This window comes from Atractosteus spatula, chromosome 23 (assembly GCF_055471065.1).
Source record: "Atractosteus spatula isolate fAtrSpa1 chromosome 23, fAtrSpa1.hap1, whole genome shotgun sequence".
Lineage (NCBI taxonomy): Eukaryota > Metazoa > Chordata > Actinopteri > Semionotiformes > Lepisosteidae > Atractosteus > Atractosteus spatula.
This window is the reverse complement of record NC_142728.1, coordinates 13,089,476-13,113,319: the sequence shown is the minus strand read 5'-3', so window position 1 is coordinate 13,113,319 and position 23,844 is coordinate 13,089,476. Positions and strand designations below refer to the sequence as shown.

The following is a 23,844-nucleotide window of genomic DNA, read 5'->3' as shown; positions in this document are numbered from 1 at the left end:
TTTTTAAATATTTGATTTGCCTTTTTCCCTACGGCAGCTTAGTGTGCTGCCGTGTGGGTAATGGAAATGTCGGTTTCTGTGAACCGCTTCTGAGAACAAATCACTGAAAAGCTTCTGAAAACCTAAATAAAAAAATGTTGCCATTGTTCTACACACACACAGCTATTTTTTTTTTGCCAATATTCAGACACAAACTGTTTTGAAGCGTACTGTTTTTACCACCTTACACTTTTTAAAGTTACATATAAACCTGAAATACGCCCTTAGCAAATGTTTTTAAAAGTAAAAACCAATGACGAAAACCACGTCATTACGCATATCAGAGCCGGGAAATGTACAGAAGAAAACGTTTTGTACTTTTAGGAATATACCTGAATTTGAGTTCCTTCCCTAAAAAGCTGTCCGTCTTTCTCCCAGCTGATCTGAGCAAGAGGGAGGCTATCTCCAGAAACACAGTTGAAGAAAACGCTCTGACCAGACCTCACCGTCTGAGATGCAGGACTGTAAAACACGCTGTCCAGATCTGCGCACAAACACATCAGTTTAAAACAGTTCGTACAGATTCATTAATGCTCAGCGTCATAATTGCAAACGGGTGTTCTGATGAGATGCTCTGTGGCATCGATCTTATTGCAAAGGCTTTGCTTTTGGATCACAGGGTTCAGGATAATGAGGTGACAGCACTTGACACGGACAGGATTAACATGTATTGTACAGTGACGTCATTAAAGGTTTGACTTCCAGTAGTTTTTAAAAATCTTGCCAATATATCAGCTACATTTTTGTGATATAGAAATCTAGGGTCCTGGATACTTTTTAATAATCTCAACACTGGATTAAGATATAAGACACATACAATGAAATATTTTGCACAACTTGTATGGTATTTATGCCAAAGACTTTAAAAACGTGAACAAAAGTGCTATATATAACTTAAAAAGTTATATTGAATAAAAGGGTGAGTGATATGCAAAATATTAAATTTAAATATATGTATATATTTAGACTTATAATACAAAAAGTCAATAAATATAATGCATATAAACTTCAGTAAAGGCTCTAAGCAATACATATGATTCTATTAAGCAGACAGAATTAAGTAGGCAGTGGAACATTCCTCCTAGGATTATTGGCATATTGATAGAAATAATTAAAAATATAGAATAGAATAAAATAATAAAATAAAAAAATGACAAACTAAATAAGTTAACTCAGAGCCCAGAAGGAAAAGGATCTGACACACAAGAATAGATCTTATCTTCTACAAGGTATGTGCTAATTATATACAGTATGACTGCCACGTTTCCTCTTTACCCATGATAGGCATGTGGAAGACTGAGTGAAGAGGTCAAGACAGTAACTATGCGTGGGAAAGGTTTTCTGTTTGCACCTAAGACCACTGTCTTTCTCCAAACTAAAGCCTGTGATTCATTCAACCAGAGAGAAATGAAACAGATTGCAGGATGCCAAATGGCATCTTCCTGTCCTGTTTGTTTGACTTCTGACACTGCCCCTTTCCCCGTATGTTCCTTTGATATGTTAAAGTCTTGCCTACTTTTAATGTATAAAAAGGAAAGTGTCTATTCAGTACAGCCAACATGTCTTGAGTGCTAGGGGAAACCCTTTCTCTGTGATATGGTCCCCTTCAGCTGATTGAATTAAAGATCTCTGTTGATGATCTCCTAACCTGAGTGAAGACTGAGTTTTCTTCGACAGGCAGCACCTGTATGAAGGTGGTCTTAACCACAGATTCCCATTTTCTGTCACCTAGATGTTGTCAGTCATTCTGATCCCTAGCTACACTGCCAGGAAATCATCTAAAACTGGGCTTCAGAAAAAAAAAGAGAATGAAATAGCACTCTCTTGAGTCCCACAGGATGGCTGATATTTTAGTGAGGCTATTTAAAGCTTCTTGGAGAGCTCACCAGCCCATCAATTGCCAACCACATACTCTCATGGAAGTCATGCATACATACAGGCCTTGGAAATGTGGATGGTGGCGTTGACCAGAGACGAACCAGAGCTGGCCTGGCAGGTGTAGGTCCCCAAATCTGCCTCTCGCAGGCTGGGGAAGAACAGAGATCCATTGGCCAGCTGGTGAACCCAAACACCTAGGTCATCTATCGGGTCCCCCGAGCCTCTCAACCAGCGGACGGTCAGATCCCGGTGATGCCGCGAGTCATACGCAGTGCAGGGCAGTGTGAGGGAGCTGTTCAGGATGGCTGGGCTGTCCGCAGGACGAGACGTGAAGACTAACGCAGAAAGAAACGTCAGTGTCAGTAGGTCAGAATAGAGTGGGCTTGAGAACCACAGATTTTGCTTTTCTTCGGCTGCTTTGTTACAGCTCCAGGGTCTGGGGTTTGATTCTGGCCTCGGGTATCTGTCTAAGTAGAATCTGCATGTTTTCCCTGTGTTAGGTGGATATCTGATGGAGGTTCTGGTTTCCTCTCACTTTCCAAAGACAAACTGACTAGGTGTGATCCGCTTTTCCAAACATTTCTTTTCTGCATCGTCCTGTGACGGACATTCAGGGGAAAGCAGCTATTAATCCCACAGTGCACCCTGTTTTTCTGGAATAAACTTTGGCTTGCCTCTGTTCTGACCAGACCAGAATAAACAGCTTACTGATATTGGATGCAAGAGTGTTGGATATGAAAGAAAATGTATTTTTTTGTGTTTTGCTTTCCATATAAACAGCTTTTTCCGCAAAACTGGTTCTCTCTAGTACACACATCAAAATTGCCAACCAGCCTTAAAAGGTTTTACTGTTACAGTCCTAGGATAAATGGCAGGTGCGCAAAATATTGCTCAATCCCAAAATCATTCTGAGCAAGCACAAGCATTGGAGAATATTACCTGCGAATACACAGGTCCAAACAGCACACTCACAGTGTTCTGTGAAGAGGAATCACTTTTTTCTCCCCCAGTTCCACGAAAGGTGGCAGCTTCCTGTTGCTAAGTAACTGATGGAGCTACACGGAGGTTTTTAAAAAGCCTTTTGTCACTTTGAACAAAAGCTGGGAAAATTAATGTAAGACTCATTTAGGGAAACAAGTCCGAGGCAGAAATAGAAATAATCTGTTCAGTTTCATTTTCTCTCCCTTTTTTAAAAAAAAATTGCCTGTGCAGAATTAATGGTTAATGTTTAAACCTGTAAAACCTATTTTATTCAGCCTGTTTCCCAAAATACCCACCAGGACTGTGCCCTACAATATTTCTCACAAACCACTTCAATGGTTTAAAAACTGTTGGTTTGCAAACTCAACTTATGTGGCATATATAGAACAATACTGCTTTTTTCTTCTTTGTATTTTTGCCAAAACAATATTTTGAAAGATTTTATCAAAGCAAGAAAACTTTATTTTTGGCTCTTTGTATGATTTTTTTAAAAAATATGACCTCTTTAAGAGATCTGTTAATTCTGAATTTTAAAAATCACAATTGTTTATTGTTAATTTGCTTACGATTTGCTATAATATTAGTGCTTTCGAGATTAGATAAATTAACAAGGACCCTTTAATCCTACTTACCCAGCTCTGCAGAACAGCTGCAGTCCCAGAAATAGTCCTGTTGAATAAGGCTCCAGAATAAGAAATACATTGCCATGATCTTAGCCTTTTCCGTCGACAGTTGGTATACTTTCATTAGGAGGCAGAATAAGTCTAACAGCCATAACACACCGTATTTTCATCAGCTGTACAGAATCAGTGTGCTGAAAAAAAAATGTTTTTTTTTTTAACAGCAGACAGGTAGAGATGACACAAACCCTTGAACACAGCCTCTCTCTTCTTATTTTGGAGTCATGTGTAATGGGTGTGTTTAGCCAAGAATGTGACTGCTCTTTTGGAATAGTCTCGATTTAATTCTGGTTTGTAGAAAATTAAAATCTCCAATCGAGAGCAGCCATGCAGGAGGACAAAAATAGGGTTGTCAGGGGAATATGAAATGAAAAAACGTTTTTCAGAGACAGGTTTTTATTTGGTTGGTATCAGTTGCTCAGGTTCCAAAAATATGCCATAAAATCACTAAACACATATCTGTGGTGGACGGATTGCCTGGGTTGTTTATTACAAAACAAAACATCACTGAAAAGAAAATTGTCACCTGAAATTATTGTTGTTTTATCTTGCTAAAAAGTTGAAATTACAATGGTTTAGTTTGTGTGCCTATGATTATTTTCTGTTCAAAGAAAAAAGACGACGCTTCCCCCAAATGCACAATTGTATCAAGGGCTACACACATAACACATAGCCAATAGTTCAAAGCACCTTTTTCGGCAGAGCTCAATAACTAATCTAATTAAACACAGCATGTCGTGATTTGGTTTGGTCAGAAAACCCAACTACAGACAAGCATCCATTTCAGCTACAGGATGTGAGCACTTCTACTGTAAGTGTTAAAGAAACCCTGAGCTTTCTTCTTCACCCTTCAATTGGTATCTCAGTCTCACTTTGTTCATTCCAGTTTCGGCTTTTCCTATATTTTCGCTTTGTATGCCACAGATCTCAAATTAGCCTTTTCAATGGCAAAGCTACTTTACATGAAACGGCTATCAGTGAAATGAAAAGTAATATGAAAAGACCCAGGACCTTTGTACTGACAAGATTATTTATAAGCTGTATGTGCTTAACAAGAAAGCTCACATTTTAATCCTTTTTGCCCCCCCCCCCCCTTCCACCCTCATTCACAATAAATCCGTTTATGGAAAGACTGTGTCTGACAATCTCACTAAACAGGCAGAGCTGCATCTTCAACAAGAAAGGACATTTTCCCAAAATGTTGCATATCTACTGTACCATAGTTTGAAGCAAAGAATTGAACTAAGTGTTCAATCACAGCTTCTGTAGCTTATCTTGAAATTTATTTGGAAACATTAAAAGAGGAAAAGGAACGCAGCCAACAAATCTGTCAAACGCATTAAAAACAGGAAATGGCATGCCTCTCGAGTTGGAAAAGGTTTGCTGTCAGCTCATGTCGAAATACGTGTCTTGATTTCCTGGCAATGTATAACTAAATGGATCAGAGACGGTGAGGAACACACATCCGCATGATTGTAAATCACACATACAAAGAAATTCTTGTATAAGACAATAAAGTGGAAAATGTTATAATACAATGACATGAACAGCTTCATGCCGATACCAAGACGCCAACATTGAAAATCAACACTGAATTAGCATTCAGCTTCAATAAAATAATGTACAAAAGGATGACACCTATAACCCATCCTCTGTTCCATGAATTCAAATATGTGACTATTGTCTTTGATCGTCTCGAAGTGCAGTGCAGCAAAACAATGGTGTAGTTTATATCCCTTACAATTTGCAGTTACTGTATGAATTGGCTTCATTACTCTGCTCTCCTCCCCACTGAGAGCTGATGTGTGGTGAGCGTTCTGGCGCACTATGGCTGCCGTCGCATCATCCAGGTGGATGCTGCACATTGGTGGTGGTGGAGGGGTGTCCCCATTACCTGTAAAGCGCTTTGAGTGGAGTGTCCAGAAAAGCGCTATATAAGTGTAAGCAATTATTAATTATTATTATATTATTATTACTGCGGTAATGAAATTATGTAGCCTTTGAAATGTCACAAATGTGACGATGAATAAAGTTTTGGGTCACGCAATTATTAAAAGTGATTATTAATGAACTTAAATCGAAATGTGCTATTCGAATTTAAAGCTATTCTATCATCAATAGGAAAAGGCTTGTTTTCTTGAGCTCTGTTGTGACATAACCTTTACCACCACTGAAGCCGGTGTAGCATTTCCTTATTTTAACACGCTGGGCAATTCCGTTGACAGCATTTTAGTAACATTTACATAGTGAATGGAAACCCTACTGAAAGGGAAGAGGGGGGCTAGTTTAGAACTCTAAATGACCACTTCAAGCAATGAGTCACCTGCAGGAAGTTAAAGACATGCTGGGTGCAATTTGTGTGCAAGGTCTATTACTGTCCGATTAACACCAAGAGCCTGTACTGTAGGTGTTTCTTTTGTTTCGTTTTGTTTTGTGTTTTGAGCCAAGATCCACTCAGGTTATGGCGCAATACAGATAAGCCTTTTGATAAGGCTGATTAAAAATCGATTTACATATGATTTAAACAATTATAGCATCTCTGAACTGGAAATTTGTCTCTTTTTTTTTTCTCACTGTTGCGTTGCGCAATGCTGTTAGTCGAAGGTCTCCTCTGCCCTTGGTTTAGAGCAATCTGGAAGGAGACTGTGTGGTGTAACTCTTACCACAGGCATTAAAACACAAGAGCACTAGAACAGACGCAAACAAGAGGAGATCATTCATCCCCATCTTGTTTGTGAGGTAGTTTAGTTTTCTGTTGCAACTACATTTAGCTTCAACCCGTCAAAAATACAGCACAGTTTAAATGGACGGGGGAGGGTCAGTATTTCATTTGTGCCCATTCGGTAGCAGTCCCCCCTTCATAAATGTTATTTAAAGAACTTAAGACAGGCTGAAAATTAAAGACCATTTGGCAAATCTCACTTGTTTGGAAGTAAATAAGCGAATCTACATTTTCATCCAGCTGTCTTGTAAAGGGGTGTGTATCTCAAGCATCTGGATATGAAGGGTGTTAAAGACACCCATAACTCTTTGTGTAAAGTGTTTCCTATTCATTGAGTTTCCAGTTTTAACCTTTCACTACTGAGCATGAAATAGTCCATTGAATAAACCTTATCTATACCCAGTAGATCTTTTAATAACTGGACCAAACCTCCTCTTCATCTTCTTTGCTCGAGATTAAAGAGATTTAGTTCCTTTAACCTTTTAACCTGTATGGCATACAAAAGTCACAGCTACCCTTGCTAGCCGGCAAAACATCCACTGAAACCAGTTATGATAAACCAGACCTCTTAGCCATCTTGTGACGGCTCAGATTACCGTATGTCAGATATGTGTCATTTTTAAGTTCATAGAGTCAAAAGATCCGACCCAAACTGTCTGATAAGTGGACCTTTCCTCATTTGCATTCATGGGTGCATTGTCCAGTTCATTTTAGGGATGAATAAAAATAAGGTTTTGCCCGCACAGTTTGCAGATTATTTATTTTATAAAAATGTAACTGTTCCGATTTCTAAGAGACAATCCCTTTTCCCTTTTCTATTAGGTTCAAAGTGTTACATAATCAGTAGAAACATACAGTATTTATCTTTCTAAGCAGAAAATGGCTGTTCAGCAATGAATTCATTTGGCTGTGCTTTCTATTTTTCTTTGACCAAGACTATAGTTTAATTAGCATCTTTAATTATGTTGTTTTGTTTGCATTAATTAGTGCAAAAGAGTGTTTTTTTAAATCAGATACAGCATCTCCATTTTTAATCACTATGTACAATCCACTCCTGCATCACAGCCTGATTCAATTACTGCCAGTTTGTAAAAAGTGGGCAATTTCCACTTTAAAGTCACACTCTCTAGTATATTGTAGTGTAGTGTAGATACCAGTGTAGATCTTTCTACATTAACATTCTTATCAAAATTCATAAAAACACAGTTTAAAATTATTCATCTCTACATACACAATTTGAACATTAAACCTGCTTTGAAACGGGTCTGCTCAGCTGTTTTAAGCTGTTGATATTAACATTGTGCACAATGTTGTTTGTCTTTGTTCCTGATTATAATAATATCTCAAAGATCACGATAAAAAACAATACAAAGTTCTTATTTTTCAAGCCCTGAATCTGAACAGATACATTGAGTTAGAGGTGAAAATAAAAATATTTACAACTTGCACCATTTACGGATGCTGTATATACGCTGTATATAATCTCCAAGTGGTTTTCTGACAGTTTTGTCATGAAGCACAAAAATTTATCACTCCTTGAAACAGTATCTTTCTGATTTTCGGAATGAATAACAACAACTACTGTTACTCTAATGCTGTAATATTAATAATAATTATCACATTTGAAAAGAAGCATGTGAAACACTTGAACAAAATCCTTTCTGACATGCTTATATAAACGCCATTCTTTTCTGATTAGTTTTTGGATACTCCAAACATAACAGTTGACTTTTCTTTGGAAATGTTTCCACAAACTGAGTTACAAACCAAAAAAAGACAGAGTTTAAAAGAACCAAGCTAAACCCTGGAAATCGATGTTCTGGGTTTTTCACGAGCTCATTTCAATGTCCTTTACAGAATTGATTGAATGCATTACCTGCTGTGCTCTCATCCATGTCTTTGGAGTCCGACCTTAGCAGTCGTTTATCTGTAGGCAGAAGAAAGAAGGTGCACAGAACAGACATTACATGCTCACACTTTGCTAGTCAGGCTGAAAACTGATAGAGGCATGTTAACTACAAAGGCTTAATGGATCCACCCACTTGAAGGTTGAAACAGTGATGAAGTATGTCTGAAAACACAAGAATGTCTGTAGGATACAGTACGTCTGTGGGCTTTATAAATTGTAAGTGTTTCAGTAAGAATTAAACATAATAATGAGAAATAATTGTGATTGTTTGTAATTGTTTCCCAGTTAAATTGTATGCAGTATATATTCCTCTCATGTACTGTAGGTCATATCTCAAAAAGCACTCCCTTGCACAGTCACTGACCCTGAAAAGTGTTTAAAGCTTTAAAACCTAATGAGATAAAGCATGCACTTAAAAGCAAGCGCTTAGCATGCTAGAAGATTGACACAAGAAATAACGTTAATACATGGGATTTTCATTCAAATTGTGTTACTTTGAAAGTTAACAGCACAGATCATTAAGTGTTATAAACTAATATTATTTGGATTTCATTGGTGCAAAGATCGCTGCAGTTTAGTACTCATTTGCAACATGCTTTCCATAAATAAAAATACTTTTTGTTATCTGAAGAAAACCAGAACTGTGGCATTTACTCTTATTTGTGAAGTGGTGGAAATGGTCCTTATACAAGTTATTTTGAAAAACAATATTTTAAAATTGCTTTCAAAATGGTGCATGGACATTTAAAGCAATATATATTTAAAATATTAAGTATTCAAGTAAGTGTACAGATGACATGAAATGAAAAAATGGTAGTAGTATTTTCCTCTCTAAAAGAAGAATATTACACCTCTAAAGTAACAGATTTACTGTTTTTTTAGTTGCCTGAAACTTTACCGGAGCCTGCTCATTACAAAGTATTCACTCATAAAAGAATATTACTGTTCAGAACTGATCATTCTGACATGGGCAATTGGTAATATTAAGTTAAAAAATAAACTGATTTTAAAGATGTTTTAAAATCAGGGTTCCTGTTTTTGGAATTAATCTTACCACTTTTAATTATTGCAGAATGCCAGAAAATACAAAAGCACACAACAAATCCTTAGAAATTGGTGTGCAAATAAAAATGTCACAAAATGTGAAATCTCCTGAGTGCCAAGTGAAAACAGGCTCATTAACAGCACAATGGGTCCAGCCCATTGCTTTTTCTGATCACATGTTTAAATGACTCTCCAAACACTCCGGCGTATTCTTGCAAATATCCATCCTAACAAAAGAGGCAGGCAGGGTTAGTTATTGAGGTGACCAGCTGTATCTGTTCTGCTCTCCACTCTTCCCTGGGAAATAATACAAAAACAACACTCTTACTTATCCTAAAATATTCAAGTTGATAAATGCTAAATGATTGTAGACATTTTCCGTTTGGATCTTAATGATTTTTTTATTGTGTAACATTATAAAATTAAATGCTTGTGTTTTGGAATAGTTCTTAAATGACTCTTATCTCTCTAAAGACGGTCAATTATTGAAAAAATAAAGAACCTAAAAGCCGTGAACATTTTTTGCAAACCACGCATGAAATGTCTCAACTAAATGTATCAATTGCAGTAAAATAGGAATTATTATTTCTAGTTCTGCATTTTTATTGCAATTGTAGAATACCACAGTTGACTGATTTCATGTGTTTTAACCTTTGAATTGACTTTGCTGGTACAATTGCTGATCGATTGTTGTTTCTTCAAAATATTAACATGAGCCAATGCCCCTTCCATACTGCCATCTGGGATGTTATAACAAAATACACACAGCATTTGACTTTTTGCTCATCTGACTCCTTCAAAAACAAGAAAGGCTCTATGGTGAAATGAGTGAAGAGCACAGATTATTATAAGTTACATTATACATTCTCTTAAAGACCAACAAAGCCATGTTTTAGCACTATTGGCAAATTCTTGAGCCATTTGTATTCTCCTAAATGCTGTAGATTCACCATGGCTTTCTTGACAATGAAAACCAAAGAAACTGAGATCAGAATTACAGGTCTTTCTGATTCCAGGACAGAAAATGGAATGCATCTGACTCTGATCAATTGCACTGCTTCACCAGGAATAACAACACCCAGGAATGAAGCATATTGAAAGGTTTATTGAGTGTTTTAGTCACAATAGATGTGGCTTAACCTGCTTGGGTGAAGGTTTACCTCCTGGTCAGAGGACGAGGAGGCTGGGACACTCCTGCGGAGTGAGATGTGACCAAGGGGCAGCTGCAGAGGTGGACATGGGGTGGGGGATTGACGTAAATCACATATCCTAGGGAGAGAAGGGTGGTCACTTTCAGTATTTATACTTTTGTAGTTGAAGAAAGGTCGTCAGGACTGAATCAAATTACTGACAGCTGAGGCAGAGTGAACTTGGCTGCTGTCACTCAACCCAACTTTCCTTATAAACGTCATGGACAGTGGTATTGCCACCTAGCTGCCTGATTTTCTCAGGTCTCAGATTCTAAGCAAGCAGCTGGTCAGCTCGGGGATGGGAAACTTCCAAGGAAATCCAGCTTGCTGGGAGTGGTGTTGGTAGACCAGTAGGTGGGGAGGGGTCTACCTTCTGGATCAGAATTTCCAAACCATCAGCCGTGGGCTGATGCTATGTGGCCCAAGTTAAGATCTTCCATAATTCGAATGGTGAAGCCATTTTCCTCTCTTCTTTCCCTGATGTGCTATACAGGCTCAGAACAGGTGCAGCACTTCAGTGGTAGTTGAAGTGGGTCCCTCCTTCATCTAAAGTGCTTTGAGATCCTTTAGGATAATATACATTATATATAATGGACCTTTATTATTAATTGTTCATTTTATTCCTTAGGATTCTATCATTTATTAATTGTTTGCTTGACTGCATGATTATATTTTCCATGCCTGCGTTCCCAGATAATTTCTGTTTTAAAACTCGCAGGAGGAACCCAACTGTATAATGTCACGGTTAGGCAGCAAAAGAATTCTGTAGTCTTGCTGTACGATTCCAATCGACCATGCAGCTGATCTATAATAAACCAGTCTTGACTTCAACATTGTCTTCACACAAACCAGAAGGAGAAAACACCTCTGATTCTCTTCCTGACAAATATTTTATTTCCTCAAGCAAAGATTGTGCTTATTGCTATTCCAAATCCCCACTATTGCACTGCATGATTTATGGAGTTGATCTATGAATGACAGTAGATTTGGAGACAGGCCGTATTGTTTTATAAGGACCTGTGGCTCAATCAGCATATGCCTGCTCTAATTACGGTGTGTCTATACACATAATTATGTCGCACGGACAACACAGAGCTAATAGGAACTCTGTGTAAATAAAATCTAAGTAAAAGAGGGGGCTTTTATTGGACTGCACAATGAACATGATTATCTATCACAGTCAATGTTTCCTGCAGTATTTGAAGTTAATGGAGGGCTTGACAACGCCTATAGTTACAGAAATGGCTTCTTTAACACAAGGCTCGCTATTTGCCTTATCATTTCTTTTCTGGAGACCAGCACAGAGCTTTGTTCTGCATGTAACTAACACATTCATCTGAATCTGGGTGCTTCTCTATATTTAACAGTTTCAGAACAGGAGTTACTCTTAAAGGAAATCATTAACATTGTAGGAGCCCTGCTTTCTCATCTGAACAATTAAGACCTTGGGTCTGTAACTCACGACTGCTTTCACCACAGTACGTAATAACCATAATAATTAAATTAAGTGGCTGTTTATGAGTTATCAAAAAAAGTGGGTCTTTGGATGATTACATGTTTCATCAGGGCAGCCAAAAGACCACATACAAGTAAATCATTTTAGGCTTGTAAGGTAGAATCTTAATTTTAATCTTAGAAAGAGATTATACTAAACTGAAATTGAAGTATTCTGTTAAAAAGATGCAATACCCTCCACAGAAAATTAAATTCAATACTTTTCCCTAACTTGAAAAAAAAAAGAACAAACCTAAATGTGCTGAATTCCACGATGGAGGATATTTCGTTTCTCAGAAATGCTTAATATGTCGCACTCCGACTAATCGCTCAGCGTCTCACATTATTGCTAACAATGTTTCTCAAAAATGGAAGTGTAGCTTCCTTCTCTTGGTCGTCTTTCATTTGGAGCCACTTCTTGTGTCGGCAGCTAAGAGTATAAAAGGATAGGAAATCTGAAGAAGTAACTCTAAAGAGTTATATTCATGGAGGGGGGCTTTGCTCAGGACAGCAAGAAGACATAATAACGAAATAACAGATATGTCTGTATCTTGTCTGAATGCCGTTTTATACAGATAGAGTCTGATCTATCTACCTGTACGATGTACCTAATGTATACATTTACCAGAAGCTAGGATCTTGCTGGATCTGAAATGCTAGTGCTGGAATAATCACAGCTAAAAAGAAGATGGTGCGCATGTGTGTCGGGGGGGGGGGGGGGAGTACAAATGCAAATGTTTTGCAGCAATCTAGAGACACAGCCCTCTCTAAACGCTGTGATAGGAAAAAAAAACCCAAGAAGAAAGGGAGCCCCACTAGAGCGCTAAACAATAGCCTCATTTCCATGGCGTTGTGTGATGTCCTAGAACCGTTCAGCCCTTGATTTCAAAGGGATGGTATTATCAGCAAACCTGGGTCTTGTTTCAGTTTACCTGTCGTAAGTCTTTGCAAATGTAAATGGTCCTTTTTTTTTTTTTGCTCCGTCTCTGGCACAATCAGATGTAAATGAGAGCACAAACGCAGCCCAGCCAATTGCTATTCCATGCAACAGGCGAGTATTAATTATATAATCTCTGACCAAGTTCAGCTGGAGACAGAAATGCGAGGTGCCGCGGCCCATCCACAAATTCAAATGTGCAAATATACAGAAACGTGCACTGAGAGAAACAGATTCCCCTGGCAAATGGTTACAGTATTTTGCTTCTTGTTAACAGATTTCTACAGCCACAGGGCTCAGATGAGCTGTTAGGTTCCCTGCAATAAAAACAGAATAATGGCATTTATGACCTCATCGATATCTTTACATTATTGTGCTTTGTAAGTCTGGTTCAATTACAATTTGCTTGTAATCAAATATTTCTCCAACGCACTGGTCTGTGCTTACAAAGAATGTTTAGTAGAATAAGTGACAAAAATAAGTATTAATAGGTATTAATAATAATTCCATTATTATTTCATTCACTGTCAACTCATTATCATTCATTCAAAGAATGAATATTAGATCTTCTTGATGTCTGATCTCTGTAAGAGGTAACATTTTGTAACATCTTGTTTAGGCATCTTAAGCATTAACATCAAAATATTGATAAACACTATGTCATATTGCTCGTTTGTTGTTATTAATTTGTAACGAAGCTCTTACAATATCAGGCTAATGTCTATATTTCTATAACTAACTTTAATTCAGTTTACTGACTGTCTATTTTCTACCATGTAACTAACATTTTACAACGTAATTGGCATTAAATAGAAATGAGAAAGGCAGATAATTAAATGTTAATATTGATATAAATCCTAAATTAACCTAAATTGATTTTTTTTTACAAATTTGTCTATCCTGGGTTAAATCATGAAGCTCCCACACTTGTTTCCTCTGTGAAAAGGCTGGCATTCTGGCATCAGAAACCAAATGCCCTAAACATCTAATTTCCTGTAAGTCTGCTTTGCTGACCCCTGTGGATTGTGTCCATTAACATAGCCAAGCTGCTTCAGGGGATATTGCTGAGTGCCGTTAATGGGCTATTGAATGCACTGTATCCACATTTACAGTTTGTTTATTGCTTGGCCTATCTGGACACAATGAAAATTAATTGAGTTTAATTAAAATCCAAAACTAAGTCATTATAAACTAGCAAATACTTTACACTGACACAGTATTGAAAGCTAAATTGAAGTCTAAATGCCACCTATAGCAATGTATGTCCTGGACCTGCTCACTGCTCTGTTCATTTGACTATATTAATACTCCAGAGCTCTCTGGCATATAGGTATATAGAGGCCTATTGGGATGGTTTTATAAACATTTAATTTGGGAAGACCTAGATAAGCAAATACATATATGGCCTATGTTTTTCATTCATATGTACATTTAAGTATGAAGCGTTCATATTTTATTTTTGGGGGCAGGGTAAGGGGGTTAAGCTGTGAAAACTAATGGTGATCCCTGCACAAAACAGACACACAAAGAAGGAAAAATCATTGTATCAATTCTCAGGTAAATTACAGTATACTTCAGTGTTTCAGTATGGCACTGATAGACAAAATAACAAAAAGGAAGCTTATATATAAAATAAATAAGAAGACCACAGGTCAGGGCACGGAGAGCTACAAAGCCACAAAGAGGTTTCACGTTTATAGCTGTTGACACAAATGAAGAAGCTGAAGAAATAATATTTGTCTACAGGTGTGCTGTATATGTTATTATATTCATGCTATAATTTTATTCGAATCATAAAATCATATGACTATGTGGCATTGGATAACCTTATTATAAACTTGAATTTTTCTGGAAATTTGAGAAAAAAAGTTTTAGAATTAGAAGAAATTAGAAGAAATCAGAAATACATTCTAAAAAAGGGTAGAATCCCTTCTTCATTTTCCTACATCTATCTGATGACTGAAATGTATAAAGCATTAAAGAAATAAAACATACTTTTTTAGAAACGACGCGCAATCTGCAGAAATACTACACTACGTGATATCACACTGATTGCAACTGACCACGTGGTTAATTACTCGGGGAGGAACGTCGTTTCCGTACTGTGCAGCTGAACTTGAATGTTTCCGGCCAGAAGAAAATCTCGCCATTTCGGCTCTACTAGGGAGCCAGCTCTCCCCGATTTTTCATGTATCTGCTGTCAGATATGGCGTCGATATGAACAACAGTTTCATAGCCCACCTCTGTAAAGAGCGTTGTTTTCTCCCGCCTGCCCAGCAATGATTGGTCGGTTCTGGATCACGTGAATACTCTCGCCGTTTCTATTGGATAAGCACCAACGCCAGTAAACACTCCGGGTTGGTTGTGGTGTCAGTACTGAAAAGGGAAGAATAAGGAGAGTCTGTTCTGTTTCGGTTACTGTATACTTGACTCGTACTGTGGTAAGACTTTTTTTTGACTATTGTTGTACTCTCTTGCGAAGACAAAACTCAGTTTCCATTTACGCGATAACCGGCGTTTATAAATATCCGAATGACAGCTTTTAGCCTTTTTTTTTACGGTCACCTCCGTGATGGGTGTGCTAACTAACCGCTAGCTACAGAAAATGAGGAGAATAATTGAAGATACATTTGGCTATTTATTTGATGTTATTTTATGGCTGTTCTCGCAGTCATGGTGTTGGTCTCTGTAGGGGAAAAAAGCATAGTTCAAAAAAGAAATACACTCGTACCTCGTATACCTCGTATATTGTTATAATTGGGTCCGTAGTTTTCGTGTTTCATGCTTGTTTCAGTAAACGGAACGATAGATGCAACACGACTTTTTTGCTGTATGGCACATGACAGATGCGCTGAATTGGTCTGAATTAGTCTTTGCGGTGCTATACTTTAATGCTATAATACATCTGTGTTTGTAAGTGTGTGTATTGCAGGGGACTATCCATTTGCAATAGGATTTACCGTCCTGTCAATCGCCAGTAATCCCGAGAGCAGTTGCCATATTAGAAAAGCTTGATCAGTGACGACCATATTACAGGATCTGAAATTTCTGTAGCACCTTAAAAATATTCAAATTCAAGTTCCCAAGTTAAAAGTTCGTAAATGATGTGGAGCTATGACACGTATTTTTTATTGCCATACGCTTTTCTTGGTAAGGGTTAATGTAACAGTATGTAAATTGCGTCTTGTCTAAAAACTACAAAGGTAAACTGGGGGAGTTAAAGGCAGGTTAGGAATGCACTTATTGAAGAGGCTCAGTGCTCTTAGCTGTATTATTTTGTCATCTTGCAAGAGCGGTCGTCCTGCACCGATTTCGGGCGTTTTAGCTTTGTTTAACTTCCTAGAATTCTTCGAACAGGCAACAAGGACAGTTGTGAACACTAAAGCACATACGATACGCTATATTTAGATTTCCAGAAAGCCTTTGATTCAGACCTTTATAAAAGATCTATTGCCAGATTAAAAGATCTAGGAATCCAAAGTAATCCCATGTGTGGACATAATCTGAGTACTGATTAACAAACAGGAAACAGTGTGTTGCAAGGAGCAGTTTTAGGCTCTTTCCTGATCTATATCGGAGGTTTAGCTCCTTTGATTAATGTTGCAGATCATACCTGCAACAGGTATGCCATTATATTGCCATAATAAGGAGAGTGGGAAATGGGAAGAAAAGTAAGGAAACTGCAATAAGATAAAATCCAGGGACAGAGCAAAAACAGGGAGATGAGCATTAGATGAGCATTCAGAAATGCAAAGTTATCCTCGCACGAAAGCAGGAGCATAATCTGTTCTTGATGATTTTGACCTGCAGGAACCTATATGTGAAAGTGGCTTGGATGCCAAAGCAATTTGGAGAAATGCTAGAAAGTAAACAAAATGCTGGGGTATAAAAATGGTGAAACAGATGGATAGTACGCAGAATTGTACCCCTGCACGAACAGAGTTCAAGCTAGAGTGACTGTAATTCATGGTCTGTGGAGGTTGTGATACATGGCCAGGATGAAGATGGTACATCTTTTCTGTCTAGCACCAGGGAGATGGAGGGGAGATTTGCTCCAAGTGTATAAAATCCTATTGGGGACGGGTAGCATCAAGTCAGAGGGAGTGGAAGAGGGACAAGGGGGTCTGTGTCAGGAAACACAATGAATTGTGAGTAATTGGAGCAGGCTTTCCTAGCCAGGAGATTATGACCCAGCCTCTGGACTGTGGTGAAGCCCGTGAAATTTTAGATTCACTTTAGTTACTAAGCTAGTAGACAGGCTAGATGGACCAAATGGCCTCTTGCAGTTCAGCCTTTCTTAAATTCTTTATGTAGGACGGATTACTGGCCAGTGAGCAGAGAGTAAGTACAGACCATCCCCCAACCATTTAATCTGTGCTGTATTTTTATGGATTAATGATGAGCCAAATGTAGCTGTAGCAGATACATTTTAAAGCTTACTTCAGTTACATATAGACATAATGTCTAAATAATGTTGCATGGTTTGGCTGTTTCTTTGTTTGGATGCTCCTGCTAGTCGGTGAGCTAGCATAAAGCCCAGGAAGATCCAGTTAAAGCACATAAACTATTCTGGGCTCCGGATGCTGCTACACTTGTGTCTTATGATCGATCCTGTGAATTTTTTTTGTGGGTAATAATTTATACTAGCAGTATTAGTATAAAGACACTCCTTTTCTTTTTTTTGCTCATTTAAAGTGAATATGAACAAAAAAACAAAAAGACTTCTTTACTTAAAAACAAAAAGATCTTTAATGTTATTTCACCCCCAAATATGTTTAAATTCAAATATGAAAGCTTCTAAAATGCTTCATTTTTGCAGGTTTGCCAAATGTTGAGCCTGCTTGTTGGATTTTCAAAAGGAAATGATTCCTTTTCCTACAGGTCTTGAAAGAGAGAGGCTCATCAGCTTTTAAAGCATCTCAGTAATTGTGGTAGGTTCCAGGCAGAAATGTGAAATGCGTTACTCAAAGGATCAAGAAATTCTTTTGTACTGACCTGTAGATCGAGGACTCTTCTGCTTTCTGTATGTATCTGTAGGTGTATGAGTGGGGTTTATATACAAAAGCTCCGAACTGAAATAATGAAAATCAGGCAATTAATCTAACAAGAGCCCGCAGTGTGAGTATTGAACCGTATCTCATGTTTAACGTACAGGAGATTTGACCTTTAGGTAAAGCCCTGTACACCTACATAAATTCTAAGCAGTGATATGCGCATAATCCACAGCAGGCTCAAGAAATGCCCGAATGATTAGTGGCGATACAATTGCTTTAATAATACTTATGCACTTGAAGCTCAACAAGTTTTTAAGTATGCCACCCTCGCTGTGCTTTTAAATGGGATGTCATTTTTCATCTGTTGAGGATAGAAGTGTTTGTCAATCAAATACAATTAAATATTCTTTCTGTCCTGAACTTACTTTGCAGTAGTGTCGATCCAGCTTGTCTTGGATTATTCCCCTGATTAGAACCAGAGTACTCTGGGCTTTCATTGTGTTCTTTTGGGTATTCAACCTTTCTAGCTGGTTGAAAAGACTATGCCTTTTGAACTCGAATGTGCAGGCTTTAGAATTTGCTTACAACTGTTTCATAAACCGGAGAACAATAATGGGTCTGCTTCACGAAGACCTGTGAGGTAAGAGAGAAATATTTTGGTTGCTCTGATTTTCTGTACAGATGGCTATAGCACTATAAACTTGTTAAACATCAGCTTGGGCTAATTCTGGAGTACTTGAGAGAAAGCATGCAATCAAGAGGTGATGGATGCATTATAGTAAAGGGATGCTGTGAGTGGCTCAGTCATTAACTTCTCCATTATGAGTAGATGGGTCTAATTTAGACTCCCAATTTGAAGTCATTAAGTCATTGGAGCACCTTATGCCAAAGCTATTAGGGAGGCTGCATGCACGGGTAAGAGCTCTTGAGGTTAGCTTGCGTTCTGTGGTTTCTTTCAGAGGCGGGTCGTGATGACAACCTTGGACGACAAACTTCTGGGGGAGAAGCTGCAGTACTATTACAGCAGCAGCGAGGATGAGGACAGCGACAAGGAGGAAGAGGGCACCGAGGAGAAGACCATCCGGAATCCAGACGTGCTGGACGCGGACCTCGAGTACAGCCAAGACGGCAGTGCTGTGAACACCGGTAATTGTGATGCTGTGAGGCAGCATACCAGAGCTTGGTGTGAATCGAAGCCAAGTTGCTGGGGCTCTTTCTTGAAGAGCTGCACTATTTCACACTCAAGCCCCGTTTAACTTTATATTTGACCTAAACTCGGCAGGACTTCTGCGAACCTGTAGTGTGCTTGAGTGTTATATGATAATCAAAACCTGAGGAATTCGGACCTGTTCTCCATTAGTCTGATAATGTACTTTACATTTACTCTGTGTATGGGATGCTGGAACCTTATCCTGCTTTGTTTATACAGCTGTGTCGACTGCAGCAATTGAAGGAGGATACACCAGTGGCATTCAAAGGGGTATCTTAGACTCAGAACCCTCAGTAATTTACAGCTCGTACTGCTATTCTACTGTATCCCTCTTGTGATTTAATGCTGTGTGTATATTTATGGAAAAATGTGTCTTTTTTACGTCACTGGTAGGTTTACCACATACATATTCTGTGGGAAAGAATGCTGGGGAGTGATTTAGGAATCCGTGTGTAAAAACAATGTTTGTCAGTGAGGTGCGATGGTAAACAAAAGCAGGGCCGAGTCTTTGCGGCTGATCGCCGACTGCGACTCCGCAGGGCCCAAGGGCGTCATCAACGACTGGCGCAAGTACAAGCAGCTGGAGAACGAGCAGAGGCAGGAGCAGCGCCGCGAGATGGAGAGGCTGATCAAGAAGCTGTCCTTGACCTGCCGCTCGCACCTGGATGAGGGGAGTGACCAGGAGAAGCAGAAGGAGCTGCAAGAGAAGATCAATGGCAAGGTGAGGCAGCGGATCGGCCCGCGGTCAGTGATTGTGTCCAGTTTGGTCCATTTTGTCCAATACCTGCACAGGGAGAAAGGGAAACTACAGACGTGCCCTTCCATCACACCCCTAGTCAGGAATTTAGAGCTCTTACAACTATTCTACTGTACCCTGGTTATGATTCAATGCAGCGTATAGCTTTATGTAAAGATGTGTCATGTTTGCTTTACAGGTAAGTTTACTTCATACATATTCCATGGGGATGTCCACTGGGAAGTGATTCTGTGTGGGAATGACTGCTGGGAAGCGATATGTCAAAGCTGTTCGCTTTCTGACTATTCGGGAGGCAGAGGCCACTGACCTACAAGAGAGTCGGAGCCAATTGAAAGAAAGATTTGCAACTCTCCCTCTCGCCACTGCAAGCTCCGAGAATGTGGCAAGCGTATCTGTTGCGTGAAAGAGAGAAAACTAACCAACACTTAGTGGCGCTCTGCCTATTGTGTTGCAGCCACTTGGGGAATCCTGATGAGATGACCCAGGCTCAAACCAGAGATATCTGGGCCCTCAGCCTCAGTCTCCATTAAGAGCCCTGCTTGATGAGGTACTCATGTGCCCCCACCATGTGTTAAACAAAGGATTAGCTGATGTAGCACAAGCAACTTGAGTTGGAGCGTAGTTGGAAAATAATTGGGCAGATTGACTTTTGATAGAAAGTCTCACAATTGCTATCCACCCGTACATTGGAGTATGGATTGCAGCAAATGTGTCGGTTCCTTTTCTGGTCTTGCAGATGACCCTTCAGGAGTACAACATGCTTCAGGAGGAAGGTGACGATGAAGACTTCCTTCAGCAGTACAGGAAGCAGAGGATGGAAGAGATGAGGAGGCAGCTGTACACGGGCAAGCGCTTCGAGAGTGTCTTCGAGCTCGCCAGTGCCGAGGAGTTTTTGGAAACGGTGGATAAGGAGGAGAAGAGCACGCTGGTGATGATCCACATCTACGAAGAGGACCTCCCAGCCTGCGAGGCCATGACGGGGAGCATGATCTGCCTGGCTGCCGAGTACCCCCTCGTCAAGTTCTGCCGGGTGAAGAGTTCCGTCATCGGGGCCAGCGCCAGGTTCACCAGGAACGCTCTGCCCGCGCTCCTGGTCTACAAGGCCGGGGATCTGATCGGCAACTTTGTGCGGATCACGGACCAGCTGGGCGAAGACTTCTTCGCGGTGGACGTGGAGGCGTTCCTGCAGGAGTACAGCCTCCTGCCGGATAAGCACGCCATCATCCCGACGTCCATCCGTAACGCGTCCGTTACGTGTCACGGAGGCAGCGACGAGGACAGCGATCTGGAAATTGATTAGTTCCTGCAGAGGATGAAACTTTTTTTTTACAGAGAAAACAAAAACAGCGTAGTTTTCCTGCACAGCGTAGTCTCATTTAGGATTCTGTTACTTCTACTCGTGTAAAGTCGAAACTCTTCTTGAGTATTTCCTGGATCTTTGACCTGTTTGTTTGCTTTCCCTTATTTCTATACAGGTTTTTGTTTGAAAGCTGCTTTGAATACTGTAAAATGTTTATTCTACACATCCTCCTGAAAAAACTTCACACTGCTGTATCATTTTGGACTGTTGTAATAAGTTGCTGGTTGTTAATGCTGCTATACTTTGTTAAATTATTTTCTTTGTAGATTTATAGAATCAAATAATTTTTTTGCTTTTAATTTAATCTCACAGGCATTGCCAACAAAAGTGACTGCCACTTTTGCATTTTATGCACCTATTTGGTTTATTTTGTCACAATTAAATTTGAGATCATTTACAACTGGTTCTTTAAAACAATGCCTTGAAATTCAACGTATTACATACACAGAGAATGCAAAAAAAATCCTATCTTTTTTTAATTTGTCAGAATTTTAGATCTCCATTTCTTTTTCTTGTATAGTTCCTACACAAATTCTGAGTTTGAGTAAAAGGCTAGCAGACTGCCTTGTGTTTAATTCATGGTTGGATATGTTCAAAGGAATACCAATGAAAGATTTTCAGAAGAGACTGATAAAAAACTCATTTATAGTTTTGCCTCTTTTGCGGGTTAGTGGGTATATTATTATTAAGGACTGCACCACAATGTTGAAATTCCATTTTCTTTTCTCTTTCATGAAGATGATTGTTTTTATATTCATGGTGGACAAAATATTGCAGATTCAGCCACAGCCTTCATCCTTCAACAGCTGATGGGAATGAATTCCAATCACAAAGAGCCAAACTGGCAAAGAGTGAAAACATTCACCGTGAAAATTGTACCTTTGTGTTTGACTCAAATTTCTTTAGCCACTATATGTAAATATGCTGGAAAGTAATTGTTGAAAAGAATGAAAAATATTTGTTTTGTTGGGTTCTTCTAGATAAGGTTCTGCATACGTACTGCTTTTGAAAAGTAGCACTTATCGTTTATAATAGCTCTAAACCTTTAGTGTAGATGAAATTCTTAGATTTTTGTGTGAGCATGTGGAATAAATCAACATCTAGATGAAAAGAAAACCTCGTAGCTAGTAGCTATAGCTAAGAGAGCTGTCAAACATTCTAAAATGATTTTTTTCTTAGTTTTTTTTAACCTTTTTGTATATTGAACTGATCCAAGATCCTGGAAACTAGCTGTAAATAAAAAAGTTGATCCAGCCTGGTTTTTTTGCTTGTCCCTCTGATATTTCAAAATATATAAAAGAGTTGTGTCATGAAAAGAACATTTATAAATCTTTTTCAGAGACCCAGCTTCCTGTGTGTGTTGAAATATTTCTAAGCATGCATCGAGCTGTATAAATGGGTTCAAATGTAAATCACTTTGTTAGGGTTATCAGCCAAACAGTGTAAGAGTAAGACCAGTAGGTAGGTTAGGTCCCCTTTTCAGGCCATCAAGGCCCATGGGGGAATGGAGGGCAAGGGCCACCATTTTTCTCAACCATCCAACACTGGAGGTGATGTGGTCAGTATCACACTCCAGCTGGCCTATTACCCCCAGAAGGATTAACACCCAGTACTCATTTGGAAAGGAACCTGGGAGCGGTCTGGAAGGAATTAGAGAAAGCTACATCACTTGCCCCTACCTGGGATTGAACCCGGGACCTTCTGGTCAGGAGCTAGACACCCTTGCCATCTGAGCTACCACTGCTCTGGAGTAAGACCAGTGTAAGTAAAAAAAAAATGATCAGCTGCTATATTTAAATTGGTTTGTATTGAAATGGCCAACGGTCAGTAGAAAGCTCGTTTTGTGTTTTCTCCTTTATGCTGTCGTGCCTATAGAGCCTGTCATGCTTCTTACCGTTATTTCTGTGCAGAACACCTGTGACCACTGACTCATTCGGGTAATGTAACTTCCAAATTGAAGGCTTTCTGGCTTAGGTTTTGTTTTCAAAAGGATTTTGTTTTCCTCAGGCAATAGAGACGTGTTTTTCTATCGTGTAACTGGTCTGCAATCGGTGAAGGTACTGTTTAAAATGCCATGGACTGAAGGTTTCCATTTAGCGGAGCTTTTTTTCATTATTACCTAGTTCTCAATCCAAATGATCTCCTGGGAAGCCTTCTGTCTGGAATTTGTGAATTACTCTACCATAGGGAACCTAATCAAAAGCCTTCTGATAATCTGCAATGTCACATGCCCTGTGTGCATCTGTTACTGTTGTTCGAGTAGTGACCATCAACAGCAAGCGTAGCCTGAAGGAACAGGTAAACGTTTATTCTATGCTGAAAGGAAAAGAAAAGAGGTTTTGGCTGTGGAACTTTATTCAGGTGTGTCCATTTTATTACTTCTTCACAATTATTCCATTTTATTACTGTTGTGGCTTGTTCCGAGAACTCTTAAGTTAGGCAGGACCTACCTTTTCTCAATTCATTCATCCATTTTCTTCTTTATCCAGTTCGTGGGGAAGTCTGCGCCTATCCCAACAGGCACAAGGAAGGATTTTTTTAAAAATCCATTTGATCTCTTTTTCTAGGATATTTTCATTTAGCTCATCCTCTAGTTCTAATACTGATCGGTCTAATAATTACTCGATGGAGCTTTCTCACCCTTCTTAT

The 23,844-nt window shown here is 39.0% G+C and overlaps 2 protein-coding genes across 3 annotated transcripts in view; one reads left to right on the top strand and one right to left on the bottom strand.

Annotated features, from left to right (window-relative positions):
• The window catches only part of LOC148816190 (uncharacterized), a 29,947-nt gene extending 26,302 nt beyond the window's left edge, over positions 1–3,645 (bottom strand). The window contains exons 1-3 of the mRNA XM_088940505.1: positions 3,531–3,645; positions 1,977–2,252; positions 372–523 (exon numbers count right to left, since the gene is read on the bottom strand). Coding sequence (XP_088796631.1) covers positions 372–523; positions 1,977–2,252; positions 3,531–3,645 — 543 coding nt within the window. The remainder of the gene's footprint in view (positions 1–371; positions 524–1,976; positions 2,253–3,530) is intronic.
• Positions 1–22,448, top strand: part of pdcl (phosducin-like) — a 28,087-nt gene extending 5,639 nt beyond the window's left edge. The window contains exons 1-4 of one of the 2 annotated variants that reach the window (XM_088940507.1): positions 15,211–15,315; positions 18,828–19,014; positions 19,618–19,799; positions 20,572–22,448. In XM_088940507.1, the coding sequence (XP_088796633.1) occupies positions 18,840–19,014; positions 19,618–19,799; positions 20,572–21,135 (921 nt within the window). In that variant the 5' untranslated portion in view covers positions 15,211–15,315; positions 18,828–18,839 and the 3' untranslated portion in view covers positions 21,136–22,448. Of the gene's footprint in view, positions 1–15,210; positions 15,316–18,827; positions 19,015–19,617; positions 19,800–20,571 lie in introns of those variants that run through there. The other variant, XM_088940508.1, reaches the window with a different exon arrangement.
• Positions 22,449–23,844: the final 1,396 nt, after the last annotated feature.